Source organism: Crocuta crocuta, unplaced genomic scaffold (genome assembly GCF_008692635.1).
Source record: "Crocuta crocuta isolate KB4526 unplaced genomic scaffold, BGI_CrCroc_1.0 scaffold67, whole genome shotgun sequence".
Classification (NCBI taxonomy): Eukaryota; Metazoa; Chordata; class Mammalia; order Carnivora; family Hyaenidae; genus Crocuta; species Crocuta crocuta.
The window spans coordinates 1,275,735-1,296,036 of NW_027531896.1; the positions used below are offsets into that span (position 1 = coordinate 1,275,735).

At 37.1% G+C, this 20,302-nt stretch overlaps 1 protein-coding gene and 1 non-coding gene across 3 annotated transcripts in view; both read left to right on the forward strand.

Annotated features, from left to right (window-relative positions):
* ANAPC1 (anaphase promoting complex subunit 1) overlaps positions 1–20,302 on the forward strand; it is a 98,418-nt gene that overhangs the window by 21,705 nt on the left and 56,411 nt on the right. For both annotated transcript variants that reach the window (XM_077773458.1, XM_077773457.1), the window contains 10 exons: positions 2,150–2,240; positions 2,329–2,394; positions 6,030–6,164; positions 9,129–9,269; positions 10,017–10,077; positions 12,199–12,386; positions 13,046–13,120; positions 15,617–15,885; positions 17,101–17,192; positions 17,939–18,087. In XM_077773458.1, coding sequence (XP_077629584.1) covers positions 2,150–2,240; positions 2,329–2,394; positions 6,030–6,164; positions 9,129–9,269; positions 10,017–10,077; positions 12,199–12,386; positions 13,046–13,120; positions 15,617–15,885; positions 17,101–17,192; positions 17,939–18,087 — 1,267 coding nt within the window. The remainder of the gene's footprint in view (positions 1–2,149; positions 2,241–2,328; positions 2,395–6,029; positions 6,165–9,128; positions 9,270–10,016; positions 10,078–12,198; positions 12,387–13,045; positions 13,121–15,616; positions 15,886–17,100; positions 17,193–17,938; positions 18,088–20,302) is intronic.
* Positions 14,052–14,185, forward strand: LOC144239463 (U4 spliceosomal RNA). The gene has a single exon (XR_013337438.1). It is a non-coding gene; the product is annotated as a U4 spliceosomal RNA (small nuclear RNA).

Here is a 20,302-nt window from a genome sequence, read left to right on the forward strand (position 1 = left end):
TCTTTTCTTTTCTTTTCTTTTCTTTTCTTTTCTTTTCTTTTCTTTTCTTTTCTTTTCTTTTCTCTTTTCTTCTCTTCTCTTCTTTTCTCTTTTTTCTCTTTTTTCTTTTCTTTCTTTTCGTTCTTTTTCTTTCTTCTCAAGTAGCTTTATTGAAATAATTAACATACCAAAGAATTAACATGTTTTAAGTGTACAGTTAAATGATTTATTTTATTTTATTTTTTTATTTTTTTTATTTTTATTTCTTTTACAAATAGTTTATTGTCAAATTAGTTTCCACATAACATTCAGTGCTCATCTACAGTTAAATGATTTTTAGTAAATTTACAGGGCTAATGGAGCCATCACTGTAATCTAGTTTTATAATTTCTGTCACCTTAAAAATATCCCTTGTGTTTGATTTGTAGTCTGTCTTCTCACTCCCAACCTCAAATAACTACTTTATAGGCTTTCTGTCTAATAAGTCTGCCTTTTCTGGAGATTTTATAGAATCATATACAATGTATTTTTTTTGTGGCTGACTTCTTTCACTTAGCATAATGATTTTTATGGTCTACCATGTTGTAACACATATGAGTTCTTTATTCCTCTCGCTGTGTAGTAGTCCTTNTTCTTTTCTTTTCTCTTTTCTTCTCTTCTCTTCTCTTTTTTCTCTTTTTTCTTTTCTTTCTTTTCGTTCTTTCTTTTTCTTTCTTCTCAAGTAGCTTTATTGAAATAATTAACATACCAAAGAATTAACATGTTTTAAGTGTACAGTTAAATGATTTATTTTATTTTATTTTTTTATTTTTTTATTTTTATTTTTTTTACAAATAGTTTATTGTCAAATTAGTTTCCACATAACATTCAGTGCTCATCTACAGTTAAATGATTTTTAGTAAATTTACAGGGCTAATGGAGCCATCACTGTAATCTAGTTTTATAATTTCTGTCACCTTAAAAATATCCCTTGTGTTTGATTTGTAGTCTGTCTTCTCACTCCCAACCTCAAATAACTACTTTATAGGCTTTCTGTCTAATAAGTCTGCCTTTTCTGGAGATTTTATAGAATCATATACAATGTATTTTTTTTGTGGCTGACTTCTTTCACTTAGCATAATGATTTTTATGGTCTACCATGTTGTAACACATATGAGTTCTTTATTCCTCTCGCTGTGTAGTAGTCCTTTGCGTGGACATACCACATTATGTTTATCCATTCATCGGTTCATGGACATTTGGTTTGTTTCTACTTTATGACCATTGTGAACTGTGGCCCAGTGAACATTGGAGCAGAAGTCTTTGTGTGGACATCCAGATTTCTTTTTTCTTGAGAAGATACCTAGGAGTGGAATCGTTGGGTTGAACAGTAAATTTATGTTTAAAGATATTGCCACTCTGCTTTCCAAGTAGGCTGTGCTATTTTGTATTCCTGCTGGCAGTCTATGAGAGTTCTAGTCTCTTTATTGTGGACAACGTCAGATATTGTCAGTCTCTTTGTAGCCATTCTAGTGGGTGTGAGTGTTTTTAATTTGTATTTGTCTAATGACTTAAGATGTTGAACATCTTCTCATGTGCTTATTAGCCATTTATTTGTGTTCTTAGGTAAAATGCGTATTCAGATCTTTTGTCCACTTATTTACCTTTTTATTTTGAAATAATTATGAAACACAGGCAGTTGTAAAATAGTAGGGGGGGTGTCCTGCATACTCTGCACTCTTTGTTCACCAAAGGTAACCTCTTCGTAACTATAGTACATTATCAAAACAAGAAAATCGACATTAGTACAATCCGCAGACCTTATTCAGATTTCATCAGTTTACACAGTACTCATTTGTGTGTGTTTGTATGATTCCATGAAGTTTTCCCACATGGTTTGTGCAAACACTATAGTCAAAATACAGAGCTTCTTTATTAATTCAAATGTGTCCCTCATGCTACTCCTTATAGTCCTGTACAACATACCTACCCACCCCTGTCCCTGCCCCTAGTGACCACTAATCTGTTCTCCATCTCTATAATTTTGTCATTTGAAAATGTTTTGTAAATGGAATCATACAATATGCAACCTTTAGAAATTGGCTTTTTTCTGTCAGCATAATACCTTTGAGATTGGTACAGTTTGTTGCACGAATCAGTAGTTTGTTCCTCCTTTTATTTTAACATTTAGCTGCGTAAAGTTTCAAGAGAGTAATGATAAAACTCAGCTCATCTTTGGCTCCATCACCAACATACACGCAAAGGATGCAGCTCCAGTGGAGGTAAATGCAGACACATTTCTTGAGTTGAAAATCTTTATGTTTTATAACTTGCACAGGTTGGAAAATAAACTTTTTGTCTTTTTTACAGAAGATAGATACCATGCTGGTCCTTGAAGGCAGTGGAAACCTGGTGCTGTACACAGGAGTGGTTCGGGTTAGTAATAAATAGCATTTCCTCCTTTTGTAGGACTACCTCCTTGATCATTATTTTTTAATGTTAATTTGTTTAATATTTAATATTAGTTACCCCCTGGCTGTAGGATTTGGCAGAAAATTTTTCTAAGAGTTGAAAACAAGGTCTCCCATTTAGGTTGGTTCCAATTTGGAGGCCTAGGACTCACTGCCATTAGATGGATTGGTGTACCTGGCAGATAGGGAACCTTTAATAAGTATAGATAGATAATTTTAAAAAACCCAAGTTAAGGGTTTTATAAAGAATGTAGTTTTGAAATTGATGTATGGGTAGCTTTGTTAAGTCTCAAAGTTTTTGTAAAATTTCATTAAATGTATAATATGTTTAAAAAAGTAACAGTTGTGACATTTACATACAGAATAATATAAATTTCACAAGTTAAATTCTGAAACTTAAATGCATATACACAACTTGAAGAATAATGAAGTGACCCTTCACGTAACCACTACCCAGGTTAAGAACTAGAATGGTGCCAATATCTTTATAGTCTGCAGGGTGTTTCCTTGTTGCTGCCTTCCCTCCCCGCCTCCCCCTGGACAGACACCATCCTGCCTTTTGTAATAAATCGGTCCCTTGTTTTTATTACTAGCTTTTTTGCAATTATGTACATGTCACTAAGGAGTAAATTATTTAGTTTTCCTTAAATTGGAATTTTTATATACAGGATATCATGCCATATAGTCTTCTCTGGACTGCATTATTTTGCTTAACATTATTACTATTTTTAAGTTTATCTATGTCGATGTGTAACTGTTGTTTACTCACTCACTGTTACATAGTGGTCCTTTGTATGGTTTTATCAAAACTTTTATATTTTATTGTCACTAGTGTTGTTTATGTTCTCTTGTTTCCTCTAATAATGTTTAAAAAAAATCCTTAAACACCTCTCTTAACTTTCAGAGTATATGCATATTCAACTTGGCCATGTGGTGCCAAATTGTCTTTCAAGGTTTAAGTTGTACCAGTTGTGTCTCCCTTTCCCCCGTGCCTCCAGTGGTGTATGAGCATTCTGAATGCTGCTTTACATTCTTGTGAATCTGTAGTTTTGTTTGTATTTTTTCTTTGTTTTTTTAATTTTTCTCCAAATTTGTGTCTCGTTACAGCTAGGTAAGAATGGAAGTCTAGGTGCCTCTCTTGGCCTTTGCTGACAGGGATGGGGGCTGGGCACAGTTTTTCCCATGGTGTTTGTCTGGAATAGGTTGGTTATTGTCTAAAAGTTTTCAGTCTTGTTAGGCTATTCCTTTCCTGACTCTTGGGCCAGCAAGAACAGTATTTATGGGGCCTGTATTTTTTTTCTTTTATCTGTTCTCTTAATGAGATTGTGGTCTGCCTCAACTTCTGTGCTACTCAGAGGCCAACCCGAGAACTGAGTGGTGTTATAGATCTGTGTTTAGTTCTCATATTCTTTATGGTGTCGTTGTTGGTCAGTTTTACACACGGCTCACTTGGAGGCTGCCTGGGATTTCATACACATGTTTAAGAAATCTTTTTTTGGAGCGTCTGGGTGGCTCAGTCGGTTGAGCGTCCAACTTCGGCTCAGGTCATGATCTCACGGTTCGTGGGTTTGAGCCCCGCGTCGGTGTCTGTGCTGACAGCCAGCTCAGAGCCTGGAGCCTGCTTCAGATTCTGTGTCTCTCTCTCTCTGCCCCTTCCCTGCTCACTCTGTCTCTCTCTCAGAAAAAAAAAAAAATCCTTTTTTCTGATTCCTTCCTTTCCATTTTTCCTCTCACACTTCCTAGTTGGGACAGAGAGGAGTTACTGCCTTGTTATTGCAGGGTGGGGATGGAACGTAGTGCCTCACCCACAATTTCTTTTTTTTTTTTTCCCTACTTATTTAATTTATTTATTTATTTTTTTTACAAATAGTTTATTGTCAAATTAGTTTNCGTAAGAGCCTCACCCACAATTTCTGTGGACGAGGGAAGGAGAGAAGTATGCTGCCTTATTAATGTAGAATAAGGATGAAAGCCAGTGTTCTCCCCCTTCATAGCTTTTGTACACGATGGGCTGGGGCAGATGGGCTGCCTCTTGGTGGTGAAAGCAGCACTCTGTCCACAGTCTCTGCACCTTCAGTGCCTGAGGAGGGGAGGAGATACCACCTAGTTATAGCAGAGCAGCCATGCAAGATAGACGTGGGCCACTGTCCCTATGTTGGGGGAGGGCGCCACCTACTTCGCGCAGAAGAACGATAGAACTCTGCCCATAGTCTCCAGACCACAGCTCCTGATAAGGAGATTGAGGGCCATGGCTTTTTTCCTAGTGTTTTCCTGGAGTGGGGCAGGTATGGTGAAGCTGTTTCATCTTGCTTGTATGGTGAAGCTGTTTCATCTTGCTTGGTCAGTCTTTTCTTGACACTTTGTCTAAAAAGAGCAAGGTTTACCTGGGGCCTCTTGGTTTACACCTGTGGCCGTTTCTGGGTTGCAGGCCCCTTGCCAGCTTAAGACCTGCTTATGGAAAGAGTGAAAGAAACAAAAAATACCTAGGTTATTCCCGGTTCTTTGGTCCCTAGCCAGTGTCTTCCATTGTATTAACAATTTTGTGCAGATTCTGTTGTAATTAGTGGGAGAAATAGCATGGAATGTGCTTACTCCATATTTTCATTAACTGGAGGTCTCTGATAACATTTTAAAAGTTTTCTTAAAAATGTTTATTTATTTATTTTGAGAGAGCGTGTGAGCAGGGGACGGGGAGAGAGAGAGGGAGAGAGAGAATTCCAAGCAGGCTCTGTGCTGTCAGTTTGGAGCCCAAAGTGGGCCTTAAACCCACAAGCCATGAGATCATGACCTGGGCAAAAATAATCAAGAGTTGGACACTCAACTGACTGAGCCACCCAGGCATGCTGCCCCCCACCCCCCATAGCTTTTTAAAAACTTTGTATATACTGATTTTCACTCTGATTTTGGTTTTTAATCCTGAAGATTTTGCTTGGGTGACTTTTATAATTTTTTTAGCTTTTGAGTAGTATGTTGACATAAATATGGATATTGTTAGAATTTCACTTGAATTCTGAATATTTCCTTTGAGACTTGTTGGGAGTTTTCAGCCTGTGTGGATGTGAATTTCCTGAGAATCCCATGGGTAGGTAAGGTAAAGTTTTTTGGGAAAGAAATATTTGAGAGTTTATGAGGGAAGGCAGATTATGAGCTCAAGAGCACAGTTTGGATTACATTGGATTTAATTTCTGGAGCAGCACTCAGCCTAATTTTTTAGTCTCTGCCTGGAGACTTGGTTAATAAGATTACCGCTTACAGTGTCTGAAAGCTTAGTGTCCCTAGTGTCTCTACCACCAACGTGGTAGGAAAGTGTATAGTATATGGAATTTTGTACAACGTTCCGACTGCATTCATTCACCTTCTTTCCTGCCAGAAAGAAGTCTTTAGTAATGAAGAGAAGGAATCAGACCAAGAGAAATTATACCAAGATCTTTATAGTTGGATGGTGGAATTTAATATATTATTAAGATTTTAATTCTTTTTTAGCTGTGTTTGGTGTGTAAAGTTTGGGAAGAAATATATGCTTGCATGCCAAAACATTTTTTTTAAGGATATGATACATTAAAGCCAATTTTTTCCCCCACATCTTTTTATTGCTTACAGGTGGGAAAGGTTTTTATTCCTGGACTTCCAGCTCCTTCCCTGACAGTGTCTAACACAATGCCTCGGCCCAGCACTCCACTTGACAGTGTCAGTACTCCTAAGCCTCTTAGTAAACTGCTTGGATCCTTGGATGAGGTAAGTACTGAACTAGGTGTTGTCAAAAATTAATGGTGTTTTATTTTATTTTATTATTTTTCTTTATTTTTATTTTAATTTTTTTCATTTTTGAGAGACAGGGAGTGAGCAGGGGAGGGGCAGAGAGAGAAGGAGACACAGAATCTGAAGCAGGCTCCAGGCTCTGAGCTGTCAACACAGAGCCGGATGCGGAGCTTGATTGAACCCATGAACCGTGAGATCATGACCTGAGCTGAAGTCAGACACTTAACTGACTGAGCCACCCAGGTGCCCCAGAAATTATAATTTAAGGTAAACTATTGAAACTTACGAATGAGGAACAGAGAGTACCACAGCGGGTTTGCTGATGGGAAGATCTATCCTGATGGGTTTATGTGGCAGAACCAGTGGCTTCTATCTGAGAGGCCTGTCTGACTTGGTGTGGACCTTGAAGATAAGCAGGATATTTGTGGATGGAAAGGGGCATTTGGGGCAAAGAGGAATCATACAGGCATGGGTGTGGAGACAGGTAAGTGTGGAACATTTTTTATGCATATTCATATTTCTGTCTTGTAGAATACAAGACTCAAGTCTGTGGAATGAATGAATGCTTATAAAAGTACAGGTAGCCTGGGTGGCTCAGTTGGTTAAGCATCTGACTCTGATTTTGTGAGTTCGAGCTCCGCATTGGGCTCAGTGCAGAGCCTGCTTCAGATCCCTTGTCTCCTCCTCTCTCTGACCCTCCCCTACTCTCATTCTCCCTCTCTCAAAAATAGTTTATTTATTATTATTATTTTTTTAATGTTTATTTTTGAGAGAGAGAGAGAAGAGCCAAAGCAGGCTCTATGCTGACAGCAGACAGCCTGATGTGGGGTTTGAACCAATGAACTGTGAGATCATGACCTGAGCTGAAGTCGGACACTTAACCAACTAAGCCACCCAGGCGCCCCATAAACAGTTCATGTACCGAAAAAAAAAAAGGACAAGTAGCTTGTTGACTGGGGCAGAGTAGGGAGGGGGTAATAATAACTTGTTTTTGAGTGTTTTCTATGTGTTAGGCACTGTTCTAAGTGTTTTATATGTATTAACTCATTTAATCCCTTAGGGTGGGTTTGTTGGGAATATTTTGGTCCCCATTTTGCAAATGAGTACATAGAGGGATAAGGAGGTTACCTGTCTAAACTCACATACCCAGTAAGTGTTACAGCTGGATTTATACTCTTACCACCATGCTTTTAAAGGCAGAGAGAATGAAAAGGTTTTTATTCTGAATGCTGTTGCCAGAACATTATAGGTTTTTGAGGATGGAATTATGAATGTTAGGATCTACATTTAATTTAATTTAGTTAATTAATTAAATGTTTATTTCTGAGAGAGCACATGAGAGAGTTCTGGGGGCAAAGAGGATCTAAAGTGGGCTCTGTGCTGACAGCAGAGTGACAATGTGGGGTTTGAGCTCATGAACTGTGAGATCATGACGTGAAGCTGAAGTTGGACACTTAACTGACTGAGTCACCCAGGCATCCCAGGCAGAATCTGTGTTTTAGATGTTTGTCTTTGAACTGAAGATAGACCAGTGAAATTCCAAGTGTTACTTTCTCTGTTAATTCAAGAAGTGGGAAGAGGATTGGAGTTGTGCAGCATATTGGAAAGGAGGAGAGTGACCTGAGAGATCTAGAGCAGAGAAAATGGCAGAGTCTGTCAGCTAGTTGGTTTTGTGCTGTGCTGGGGAGAGGTGCTGGGGAACAAGACTCCTGAGTTCTCTGAGCAAGCGAGGTGGATACCCATCTAGGCTACCAAGCAGCCTGGAGAAAGGAGATCTGTATCTGGGTGCAGATGTTTAGGGAAAGTTCAAAGTGAAGTGTGGTACAAGCAGTTAATTGTATCAGTTAATGTCTAGGCCCTGGTTTTATTTTCTAAATATGTGTAGTGTGGAGCTCTTTCCCTTTAAGCCAGGACATTTATGGAACTTTCAAAAGGGAGTAGGAAAAGAGTCAGTTCTGTATGATTTGGAAGAATTTTTGTCTTCTATAATGTAAAATTGTTCCCAACTTTCTTAGAATTCCATTAAGCTGTGATGGTTAGTGCCTTTGTGGTAGTCATGAGGTCACAATATTACACATTGGCCAATGGATTTCCACATCTTTGGTTGGTTGTGCAGCTCGACTTAGATTCAGTACCATTGGAACTCAGTTTTTGTGGCAGCTGTGGGACTAGAAGCTGTATTTAATAAATATACTTGATTGGCTGTCAGTGCTGACAAGATGTATTCATTTAGAGATGTCTTATAAATTGAATTATAGGGATATAGGGAAGGGTCAGTAATTAGGACTGAATGTAATTAGTAACTAAGATCAATTAAGTTTTTTGTTTGAATATCTGCAATTGAGCAAGTAAATGTTCTCATATTTTCAAAACAAATATTTGTCTGTGGAGGAAGTACCACTGTGTACCTGTTTCTTTGCTTTCTCATTGTTCTCCTTTCTCTCTGGGGTCTTAGATTCTCGAGTCCTCTCTGTCCTGGCTGCCTCAAGTTTACATCTGTGTGTCTAGCCCTGTAAGGTTGTCGGAAGTGCTGCTGCCTCCTCTTCCTCTTAGCAGCGGCCTTCATGCACACTCAGAGTACCCATACTCCCTACCAAATCCTCACCAGATATTGCAAATGCTAAGACCAGGAAGAGCAGTGTAAGAAATTCTGGCTACCTCCCTGTGACTCCCTTCTCTCTCCTAGATTTTGGCTCCACAGTCTAGGTTGTCTCCATAGTCCTCCAGTGCTAGTGATCAGATGTTTGCTTTTTCGCTGACTTTTTCTCATTGCTTTGGATGAGGAGCTTCGCCTGCTGTGAGGCACTTCTTTGTATCCAGAGCAGAATGATTTAAAATCATTGCATAAAATTGTTGGGTAAACCATGTGCAAAAAAAGTTTCTTCATCCTTCATTCCTCAAAAACTACTTCATATGTGTTGTATTTATGATTTTTTACAGGTGGTTCTGTTCTCCCCAGTTGCAGAACTGAGGGATTCTTCAAAACTTCATGACTCTCTCTATAATGAGGATTGTACTTTCCAGCAGCTTGGAACTTACATTCATTCTATAAGAGACCCTGTCTGTAACAGAGTAACTCTGGTAAGTGTATTTACTTTTTACAAGATTAGGTAGCTCTTTAAGAAATATGACTATCTTTCAGATTTGTCAGAATGCAGAATTGTATCTAAAAAACAAAAACATTTTTTCATGATTTTGAAAATCCCTTGCTATGTGTTATTTTTGTACTTTTTTACTTTAAAGTAATTCTCAGTTTTTCTAAAGTTTCTTTATTAAAAATTATTGAAAACAAGTCTTGTACACAGCAGTTGAATTTTCTATTGACTTTTGTCTTTTCATTAAAAATTAATTTTCTTTCAGTGATGGTGACTCTTGTGTCTGTATAAAAATTAGACATTTCATTAAAACAACTTTTGGAAATATTTTCTAAGTGTTTATTTTTGAGAGACTGAGAGCAAGAGGGAGAGCAAGAGCGAGAGAGGTGGGAGGAGGGACTGGGGGGGACAGAGGATCCGAAGTGGGCTCTGTGCTGACAGCAGTGACCCCTGTTTGGGCTCAAACTCAATGAACTGAGAGATCATGACCTGAGCTGAAGTTGGAAGCTCAACCTACTGAGCCACCCAGGAGCCCCAATAAGCATAGTTATATAAGTTTCTGAAATTTGGAAGTGTTCAGTTCTGTTTAAAAAATAATTTGTTTTTCATTTACTTTATTGAATTTTGCTTTGATAGGCAGTCTTGTAAAGCATAGCATTTTTAAGACATTCAAAGACGTAGAATGCACAAATTCTACTTACTTGCTCCTATTTATTTCCATTCTTTCCCCTAGGAATTGAGTAATGGCTCCATGGTTAGGATCACTATTCCTGAAATTGCCACATCTGAATTAGGTATGATTGAGGTCACACCTCATTTCCATGTATTCTTAGTTTGATGGGTAAGATTTGTGGTATTTGTGGATGTACAATAGTAATTGGGATTTTAAAATTTTTGCTATTTTTGAAGCTATGGGATTGAGTTTTTATTTTGCAGGGAAGCTGGGAGGAGCTGGGGAGCACAGCTGAATGTCCACTCATGTGTGCTGTAAAGCTAGGGGTACACTAGTTCTGTGTCTCTTGAGATTTCTTATGTTGAAGAATCCCATGCAGTGAGATTGTAATATATGGACATGCCTCTTGTAAGAAAATCTGAGAAACAGGGAAACCTAAGCAACTAAAATAGTTTTTGGCATATGTGATGGCTTTTAATCATAAAATAAATCTCTCAGTTGTTACATAAATTGAGAAACTAACATAGTTGCCTTAATTGAGTAAGACTTAATATTGTAGTCAAAATATAGTCAGACGTATTTTAATAAAATTGGAGTCTTCTTAAATTATTATTGAAATGCAATTTGGAAAATACTGAAAATACTAGAGAGTATTTCAGAACACAGAATAGAAAACTTTAGAATTGAAAGAATTTGTCAATAATTGTAAGTTAAGAAAAGAATGTACAAGAAAATTCACAACATCAAAATCTAAGTGCCAAGCAAAGCATTGGCAGGTTGTGTGATTTCTGGAACTTGGTAAGTAGGCTAGAATGAATTTTTCATTTTAGGAAATATCTTTCATTGGTGTGGTAAAATGATACTATGAATAGATATAGTGATACCTTGCTTTTCTGAAAGGTATTTAGCCAGTAATTTCAAGGTTATGTACCTTAGAAGTATAAGTTTAAGCGTAAACAAAATATATAGAAACAAATAATGGATTAAATGAAAAAAATGGAAACAGAGTAAAATCTTACTCTCTTAGAGCCAAGCAGAAGTCACATAAGTTTTTGTACTTTATTTATAAGTGTCTTCAGCCCCTCAGGCAGTATCTGGTTTACATTTAACTTTGGATTGACCCATGACAAACTGGGTTATTTGGTTTTCCGACATTTATTCTATTTGAGTCTAATCTTTGCTGTATGTATACACACATGGTAGATGGATGAGAAGAAGGATATGCTGCTGAGGATGGGCCTGGTGGCAGTGGGAAAAGAAGAAAGAATCCTCTTTTGATGTGAGAATATAAAACCATTGTAGTTTGGGGCCACTTAGTACAAAAAGCAGACCGAGGTCTCTTCACAGCAGTAGTATGAGAGCATAGCACTGTAACTGATATTTCACCAGTGGCATGGAGTCATTAAGAAAGGTAGAAATTATGAAATTATATAGTATTAACTGATCTGTTTAAGACAAGAGCATGTAGAATGTTTATAAATTGAATGGTGTCAGAAATAATTAAAAGTTACAAAGTTTTGGTTAACAAGAATGTTAATTCGTGCAGGACACTGTTCAGTGAGAGTTAAACATTGCTATTTGAGGTTGCATATATTGAATATTACACATTTATGGAAGTATGTAAGCAGCATTCTGTATGAACTTATTCGTGTAGAAATTATGTGCTTTTGATAGAATGTCTTTATTGTCCAAACTAGATTATATTTTTTAAAAAATTTATTATTTTTGATAGAGAGCACAAGTAGGGGAGGGGCTGAGAGAGGGGTAGATAGAGAATCCAAAGCAAGCTCTGTGCTGAGAGCCCGATGCAGGGCTCAAACTCACGAACTATGAGATCATGACCTGGGCCAGATTCAGATGCTTAACTGATTGAGCCACCCAGATGCCCCAAAACTAGAATATTTTGAGATCAAAATGGAGAGCTATTAATAATTGCTGGGGCAGTGGCTATAGATCAGTTCTGTCTCAGGTAAGCTGGACTGTTGGTTGGCTTATTTCTGGTCCACAATTAGTGAGCGAAAGCTGCCCTGATAGCTCTTGGAAGCCCTGTTGAATTCACTCGTCAGTTTAAATTTCAGATCTGGGCAAAGTAATGTTTGCTCCCTCTGGCTGTTTAGTGAGAGTTCTCTTTTCAGAGTAATTGGCCCTTACACAGAAGTAGTTAAAAAACACTTTCTTACTCAAAGGGAAAAAGAAATGCCCACATGAGAAGCATACTAAAATTAATCTCTACTTTTAATAGTACAAACCTGTTTGCAAGCAATTAAGTTTATCCTGCCAAAAGAAATAGCTGTTCAGATGCTTGTCAAGTGGTACAGTGTCCACAGTGCTCCAGGAGGACCCAGTTATCACTCTGAGTGGAATTTATTTGTGACTTGTCTCATGAACTTGATGGGTTATAACACAGACCGCTTAGCATGGACCCGAAATGTAAGTACATGTAATTGTTTTTTTTTTTTTTTTCCCTGAGTTCTTCTGTTATTACCAATGTAATTTTTGCAAAATTGGTGATACAATATTTAGAGTATATAGCAGATCAGTTTACTAATAGGTATACTTTATTCAACAAAACAGAGTAATACTAATGCTTATTGTGTCTGTCTACTATATGGTAAATTGAATGTCACTTAGTATTTAATGACAACATTTTACTAGTAATTATAATTACCAAGTTTTTATAACATGGTAAAGCATGTTTGACTCTGATTTCTCATTTCATGTTTGTAAAATGATTGCAAGTTATGCTGGATTAGTAGTAATGATGTTGGTTTTATTAATGTAGAAACAGAATCACAAAGAAATCACAGACTCGTGATTTGCTCAAAACTGGGTCTAGACTGTGTCTTCTGATTCATGGCTTCTTCTCCGTAGCTCAGACTGTTTTCACCACAAATTGCTTGGTCTGTGGAGAGGAAGGTTTGATTTGAGGGTGACGTAGAGTTAAAGGACTTAGTCTAAATATCTATTCTGTTTAATTATGCAAGATTAGTTTCCATAATTGGTGGAACTGATTTCTAAATTCTTTAAGTTGATCAGTTGACAGTGATAACTTTTTATGAATTTGTCTCTCTTTTGGGGTTATCTTTCAGTTTGACTTTGAAGGATCACTTTCCCCAGTCATTGCACCCAAAAAAGCAAGGCCTTCTGAGACAGGATCTGATGATGTAAGCATTATTACTATTATTATTTGCTAATAAACATTAGTTTGTGGGTATTTGTACTGTACAGAAGTGGCATTCTTACTGATTTGTGTGTATTGCTCACATCTTGTGCTTTAATACTGAATAACTGTTATTTTGAAGGGCAGGATATGTTCTGTTTTCTGTGGTTATTCATTAATGATCTTTTAAAAATTACTGAGCATGCATAATGCTGCATGATTTGAGTTTGGATTTATAGATGTGTTACTACTAATTAATTCTCTAATTTAGGTTCTCAGTCATATTAGAGTCCATGGTTATTCTTAGTGGTTCAAAAAAATTTTTTTAATTGAGGTATAATTTACATAAATGAAATGCCCAGATCTTAAGTTTACAGTTTGATCAAATGCACACTTACATAACCCACTCCCCTCTCAAAACACAAAACATTTCCATTATTCCATACAGTTTTTGTGGGCCATTTTTAATTATTCCCTTCCTCTAGAAACAACCAGTATGTGTTATTTTTGCCTGTTCTAGAACTTGATATAAATGAAATAATGTGGTACATAATCTTTGGTTTAAGTTTTCATTCAGCATGATGTTTTTGAGATTCATTTCCTATTGTTGCCAAGATTAGCAGTTTGTGCCTTTTTATTGCTGAATAGCATGAATATACCATAGCTTATCTGTTTTCCTGATGATGGATACCTAGGCTATTTCTGTGATTTGACTATTAGGAATAAAGCTGCCACCAGCATTTAGTGACAAGTGATTGTGGACGCATATATATTTTCATTTCTTGTGGATAAATACCATAGTGCAATTGTTGGGTCATTGCTGGTTCCCAAACTCATTGTCCTGCGTTACACTCTGACCAGTAATATATGAGAGTTCCTCTTGTTCTTCATCTTGGCTAACATTTGTAGTTGTCTCTTTCATTTTAATCATTTGAAGCTTTGCGCAGTGGCAGTATCGTAGCCAATGAGGTTTATCCAAGGCACGATTATTGCTAACTGAAAACATTTTAACCATTTGAGTGTGTATAAAGTCATTTCTCTTAGGTTTTCATTTGTCTTTTCCTGATGACTAATGATGTTAAACACCTCTTTATGTGCTTATCAGTTACTGACACATCTCTTTGTCAAGTTTTCTCCTCAAATCTTTGACGTATATTTTAATTGGATTTTTAAAAATATTTATTGAGCTATAGAGTTCTTTATATATTCTGGATATGAGTTCTTTGTCATGTTCATTTGGGGAATATTTTCTCTAAATATGTGCCTTAATAGTGTCTTTGGATGAGCAGATTAAAAAAAATATTAGTTATTCATTTTATCAATTTTTTTTACTTTTTAAAAAAAGTTTTCTGTTTAGTGTTTATTGATTTTTGAGAGACAGAGCTTGAGTTGGGGAGGGGCGGAGAGAGAGGGAGACACAGAACCCAAAGCAGGCTCGAGGCTCTGAGCTGTCAGCACAGAGCCCTAGGTGAGGCTCACACCCACGAGCTGCGAAATCATGACCTGAGCCAAAGTCAGACGCTTAACCAACTGAGCCTTCCAGGAGCCCCTCCATGTTTTACTTCTATGGTTTGTTCTTTATCTCATCCAGGAGTTTAGTTTAGTTTTTTTGAGAGAGGGTATAGGTGCTCAAGGAGCAGAGAGAGAGAGAGAGAGAGAGAAAATCCCATTTTGGGCAGAGAGAGAGAGAGAGAAGTGGGGCTCATCTGGGACTTGTGCTTTATCCAAGGTGGGGTGTGCTCACCCAAAGCGGGGCTCGAGCTTACCCGATGTGGGACTCAAACTCATGAACTGTGAGATTGTGACTTGAGCTGAAAGTCAGATACTTAACAACTGAGCCACCCAGGTACCCTGGTTCAAGAGTTTTTAAATTAGAATAACACACTGTATTAAACCTTAGAAAAGCATCAGGAAATTCTAAGACCTGAAAATAGCGTTAACTGTATTCTGTCAACCCAATACAGTAAATCAAAGTAGAAACCACAACAGACTCGGTACTTGGAAAATGTAGTACAATCAGTCTGAATATAAAATTAAGTTTATTAGGCTGTAATGCTAGCCCCAGCCTTTTATAAACATAGAAAAATAAACTAACGGGATGTAAGTAGACCTCTTGAACCCTTACCAAAACACAGATCAGTGTAGTGGTCATTAAACTTGTCTGTCTACACTTCCTGCTTTTCATTCTTTTTGCTTCATAGGAAATCACCCAAGATAATCATCTTTGTCAGTCTCTGTATAAGTAGTGGAATTCTTCCTCTGTAGTCCCTTTCCTGAAAGGGCATGATTAAATTTTTTCAAATGTGTTTTGAAGTGGCTTGTCTTAATGTCTGTTGCTGGCATGCGGAAGTTGCTTAGCTGTTTTGATGTGGGTCCTAATTTTTAAGTATTGTGATTTTTTTTTTCCAACTTAATGTGAAAATGGAACTCAAATTGTTTTAATGATGACATTACAAGGAGATGTTATTTAAAAAATTAATATTTTCTTTATTTTTCTCAGGATTGGGAGTATTTACTGAATTCAGACTACCACCAGAATGTTGAGTCTCATCTTTTGAATAGATCTTTATGTTTGAATCCTTTGGAAGTTTCACAGATGAAGGATGAAGATTTTTCACAGAATCTCATTCTGGATTCCTCTACACTTCTGTTTACTCATATACCTGCAATTTTTTTTGTTCTTCACCTTGTCTACGAGGAGCTGAAGTTGAATACTCTAATGGGAGAAGGAATTCGTTCACTTGTCGGCCTTCTTGTTCAATTGGCAAGGTAAATACTGTTTGTAGCTTAGAAAATTCTGAGAGGTCCTTAGAGAATTTCATCTCAGCCATGAATATCGTATAGGAACCTTGAAAATAAATTTCTGAAATCTACCTTTTTGAAAACCAGAACTTTTTGTATAAACCACAGAAGTGTTTGAAGGTACTGGCTCTGAAAAGGCCTTGTGGCCCATTAATGGGGTTCCTAGTCTTCATCTTAAGATTGGTGGGAGGTCACAAAAGTTGTGTTAAACAACAGATATGATTTGCTCAGCTCTTTGTTTTGACAAGATGACTGGCTACACTGTGGTGGAGGTTCTGTAATAACACCTGGCTGTTTTGTAATAATACCTACAATCAAGTTGGAGATACAGTTAACACAATTGTAGTTAACATACATAAATTGTAGGTATTATGATCTTGATAAGGAAACTTATCCAGAATTGTCTCTAAGAACATGAATGTTGTTTGCCGGTGTGGGCTCTTTTTGCTGTGTTTTTGTTGTCTCAGTCTGTGGTTGTGCCTGTCTTTGGGACTCTTGTAATGTATCCACAATAAGATTGTGTTTGGCACTGAATTCTAAAGGTCATATTTAGGTGTTGTTACAGCCATTGTGACCCTTGGTGATAATATAAAGTTGAATTTGAATTGAAATGTCAACCTCTGAGTTAAGATTATAGTACATTTTCTAATTTCTCTGATCCCCCTCAAAATTCTGAAATTCTCTTCTGAGATGTGGCAGTTTTGATGGTTGCTTTCTCTTAGGACAAATCATTACTGTCATGGAAATTCTTTTTTGTAATGAAACGATTTCCAAACCATAATCATGACTTTCTGAAATAAATAATGTTTTACATTTTACAAAAGATGTTGTTTACATACATATATTATTTGATCTTTAAAACTTCTGAGTGGGGACTTCCCTACTTTCTAGAAGAAATTACTGAGGTTCATAGAGATAACTTGCTGAAGATCACAAAACTAGTGAATAATCAAGGAGAAACTAGTTTTACCCATATAAACTTTATCTAGCAAAAGGAGTTTGGGTTGCATATGTCATATTGGGCACTTTCAGGTCCAGAAATAAAAAGACTCTAGATTTGATGATCTTCTTTGTCATGAGTTTTTAAATCAAAAAGTTGAACCAATGAATCCTAACTCTATGGGGGAAAATATGTTAATACCTTTCTTGTGATTTCTTTTTTATATGCCGTTATTATTTTAGGGATTTAAAATTGGAGCCTTATGTAGATCATTACTATAGAGATTACCCAACACTTGTCAGAACTACTGGACAAGTGTGCACAATTGATCAAGGTAAGTGTTTGTGTCATTAAAGATTTTTTAAACAGTGAGTGACATTTGCTTGTGTCTTTCTTGGTGAATAGCCGAAGATATATTTTTTACCATTAGTCTCTTAGAGGTGATATCTTTCCACTAGGTAGATTTCAGTTTGTACTATTTGATCTCTGACTGGTAGTAAGAGATAACATTAACTTTTTCATGTGTGGGAAAAATTTTACCCATCCCTAAATGCTAAGGCGGCTTTACCCCATACCTGTCTAATTAGTAGCCACTAACCATGTTATTTAAATTAATTCATACTGAACATTCAGTTCTTCAGTTGCACTAGCCACATTTCAGTAGCTACATCAGACTAGAGGATGCCATATTGGATAGTATAAGTATAGAACATTTCCATTACCACTCTTTTATCCTAAACCTTGAGCTACAGAGACTTAAGATTGGGGCCCAGGTATTAGCGTAGAACCCTCAGTGTTTCTTGTTTTCTCACCTTTAGGATTAGGGCAGAAATTTTTGATTAGAATCTTTATATGCCTTGAGAACACGGATTTGCTAAATTTCAAGGATGGGATAAAGTAGTAGTCATATAGAGTCTACGTATTTACTGTGGTAGAAAACATGAGGCGTTTTGGAGAATATGGGAAGACATTCTGATTGTTTCCAAATGACAGATTCTGTTGATCATTTTCCCTGTAGAACAAAATGGTATTGTCTTCATGTAGTCTTGTGTCTTTATCAACATTTATTTAATTCTGAAGGTCAGACAGGATTTATGCATCATCCATCATTTTTTGCTTCTGAGCCACCAAGTATTTATCAGTGGGTGAGTTCTTGTCTGAAGGGTGAAGCAATGCCGCCCTATCCTTACCTCCCTGGAATCTGTGAAAGAAGTAGACTTGTAGTCTTGGTATGTATTGCCTTACTTGTTTATTTTTTTCTTTTTAAACTTAATTTTTACAATTATACAAAAAATTCAGCTGTTTTTCATTTTTGTGTACATGTCTGTGAATTTCAGCATATGTATAGATTCACCAACATAATTAGGACACAGAATAGTTCCATCACCCTGCAAAGTTCCCACACGCTTTTGAGATTCTTGCTTTTGAGATTCATCCAAGTTGTTGTCTGTGTCAGCAGTTCATTGCATTTAATTGCTGAGTGCTAGTCCATCATGTGTTACCCATTCCCCCAATGAAGATATTTGGGTTGGTTCCAGTCTTTGGAAATTATGAATACAACCCCTGTAAACATTCATGCCTAGGTTTTAGTGTGAACATAAGTTTTCATTTCTCAAGGATAGATACCCAAGGGTGGGATCGATGGTCATACAGTATTTTTCAGAGCAGCCATACCATTTTCCATTCTCACCATCAATTGTGAGAGTTCCATTTTCTCTACATTCTTGTCAGTGATTGGTATGGTCATGATTTTTATTTATTTTAGTTTTTTTTGGAGTTTATTTATTGTTTTGAGAGAGAGAGTGTGTGTGTGTGTGAGCGTGAGCATGCACATGAGCAGGGGAGGGGCAGAGAAAGGGAGAGAGAGAAAGAGAATCCCAAACAGGCTCTGCACTATCAGTGCAGGCCTGGATGGGGGGCTCAAACTCACGAACTGTGAGATCATGACTTGAGTCAAAATCCAGAGTTGGACCCTTAACTGACTAAGTCACCGAGGCACCCCTGGTTATGATTTTTAATTTTTGCCATTCTGATAGACGTGTAGGAGTATCTCATTTGGGTTTTAATTTGTATTTCCTTAATGGCTAATGATGTTTTGAGAGTTCTAGATAGGAGGTTTTGTTAGCTGTATGGATTGTAAATATTGTTCTGGTTTGTAGCTGTCCTGTCTCATCATTTTCTTGTTTCTTTTGCAGAGCAGAATGTTTAATTTTGTTGCATATAGTTTATCCAGTTTTTCTTTTATGGATAGTGCTTTTAGTGTCCCAAGATTTCATTATTTAACTTCAGGTCACAGTTACTTTCTCCTGTGTTTTTTCACAGATGTTTCATAGTTTTTTGCTTTACACTTAGATCTAGAATCCATTCTGATATTTTATTTTTTTTTACATTTATTTTTGAGAGACAGAGTGAGACAGAGTGTGAGCAGGGGAGGGGCAGAGAGAGAAGGAGACACAGAATCTGAAGCAGCCTCCAGGCTGTGAGTAAGCAGTCAGCACAGAGCCCGACGCAGGGCTCAAACCCATGAACCGTGAAATCATGACCTGAGTCGAAGTCGGACGCTCAACTAACTGAGCCACCCAAGCTACCCAGGGGCCCCTGATAATTTTTTTTTAATAGGATGTGAGATTTAGGTTGCTGTTTTTATTCCATTTGGATGTCCAATTCTTTTAACACCATTTGTTGAGAAGACTGTCCTTTCTCAGTTGTTGCACTTTTGTCAAAAATTAGTTTGCTGCATTTTTGTGGGTCTGTTTCTGTGCTTTCTGTTGTAGTTTGTTGATCTGTGTTGCTGTCCACACTGCCTTGGTTGCTGTAGCTGTATCGTAAGTCTTAAAATTGCTTAGTGTGACTTTTCCTTTCATTATTCTTCTTTTTCAAACTTGTTTTATTGTATGTATGTATCTTTCAAGTTTTTATTTAAATTCTAGTTAACATACAGTGTAATATTGGTTTCAGAAGTAGAATTTAGTGATTTCATCACTTACATACAACACCCAGTGCTCATCAACAGATGCCGTCCTTAATACCCATCCCCCTTTTAACCCATCCCCCTGCCCACCTCCCATCCAGTATCCTTTATTCAGTTAGTTCATGTCTGAGTTCAAACCTTTAGATGAAATGAAGGACTTTGGTAAAGGTGAGTTCCTTCACGTTCCCATTTCCTGGTCCTTCTTGCTGGAACAGACTGCTTTCAGGTCATTTGTGGACCTTTCCAGAGATGGGGCCTTCCCAGGCTTATAGGAGAATTCCAAGCTTTTGTCTCTTCCACAAATATCTCTGGACTATAAATGTCTATATATCCTGCTCATCTTTTCTTTTATTCTACATCCTGCTTTGCTTCATGTGGAAAAAGGCTTCAGAGCCCGCTGTGGCTCTGAAACAGACATGTAGAAGAGTGACTCAGATTTTTGTAAAAAAAAAAAAAAAAAAAAAGTCAAAAAT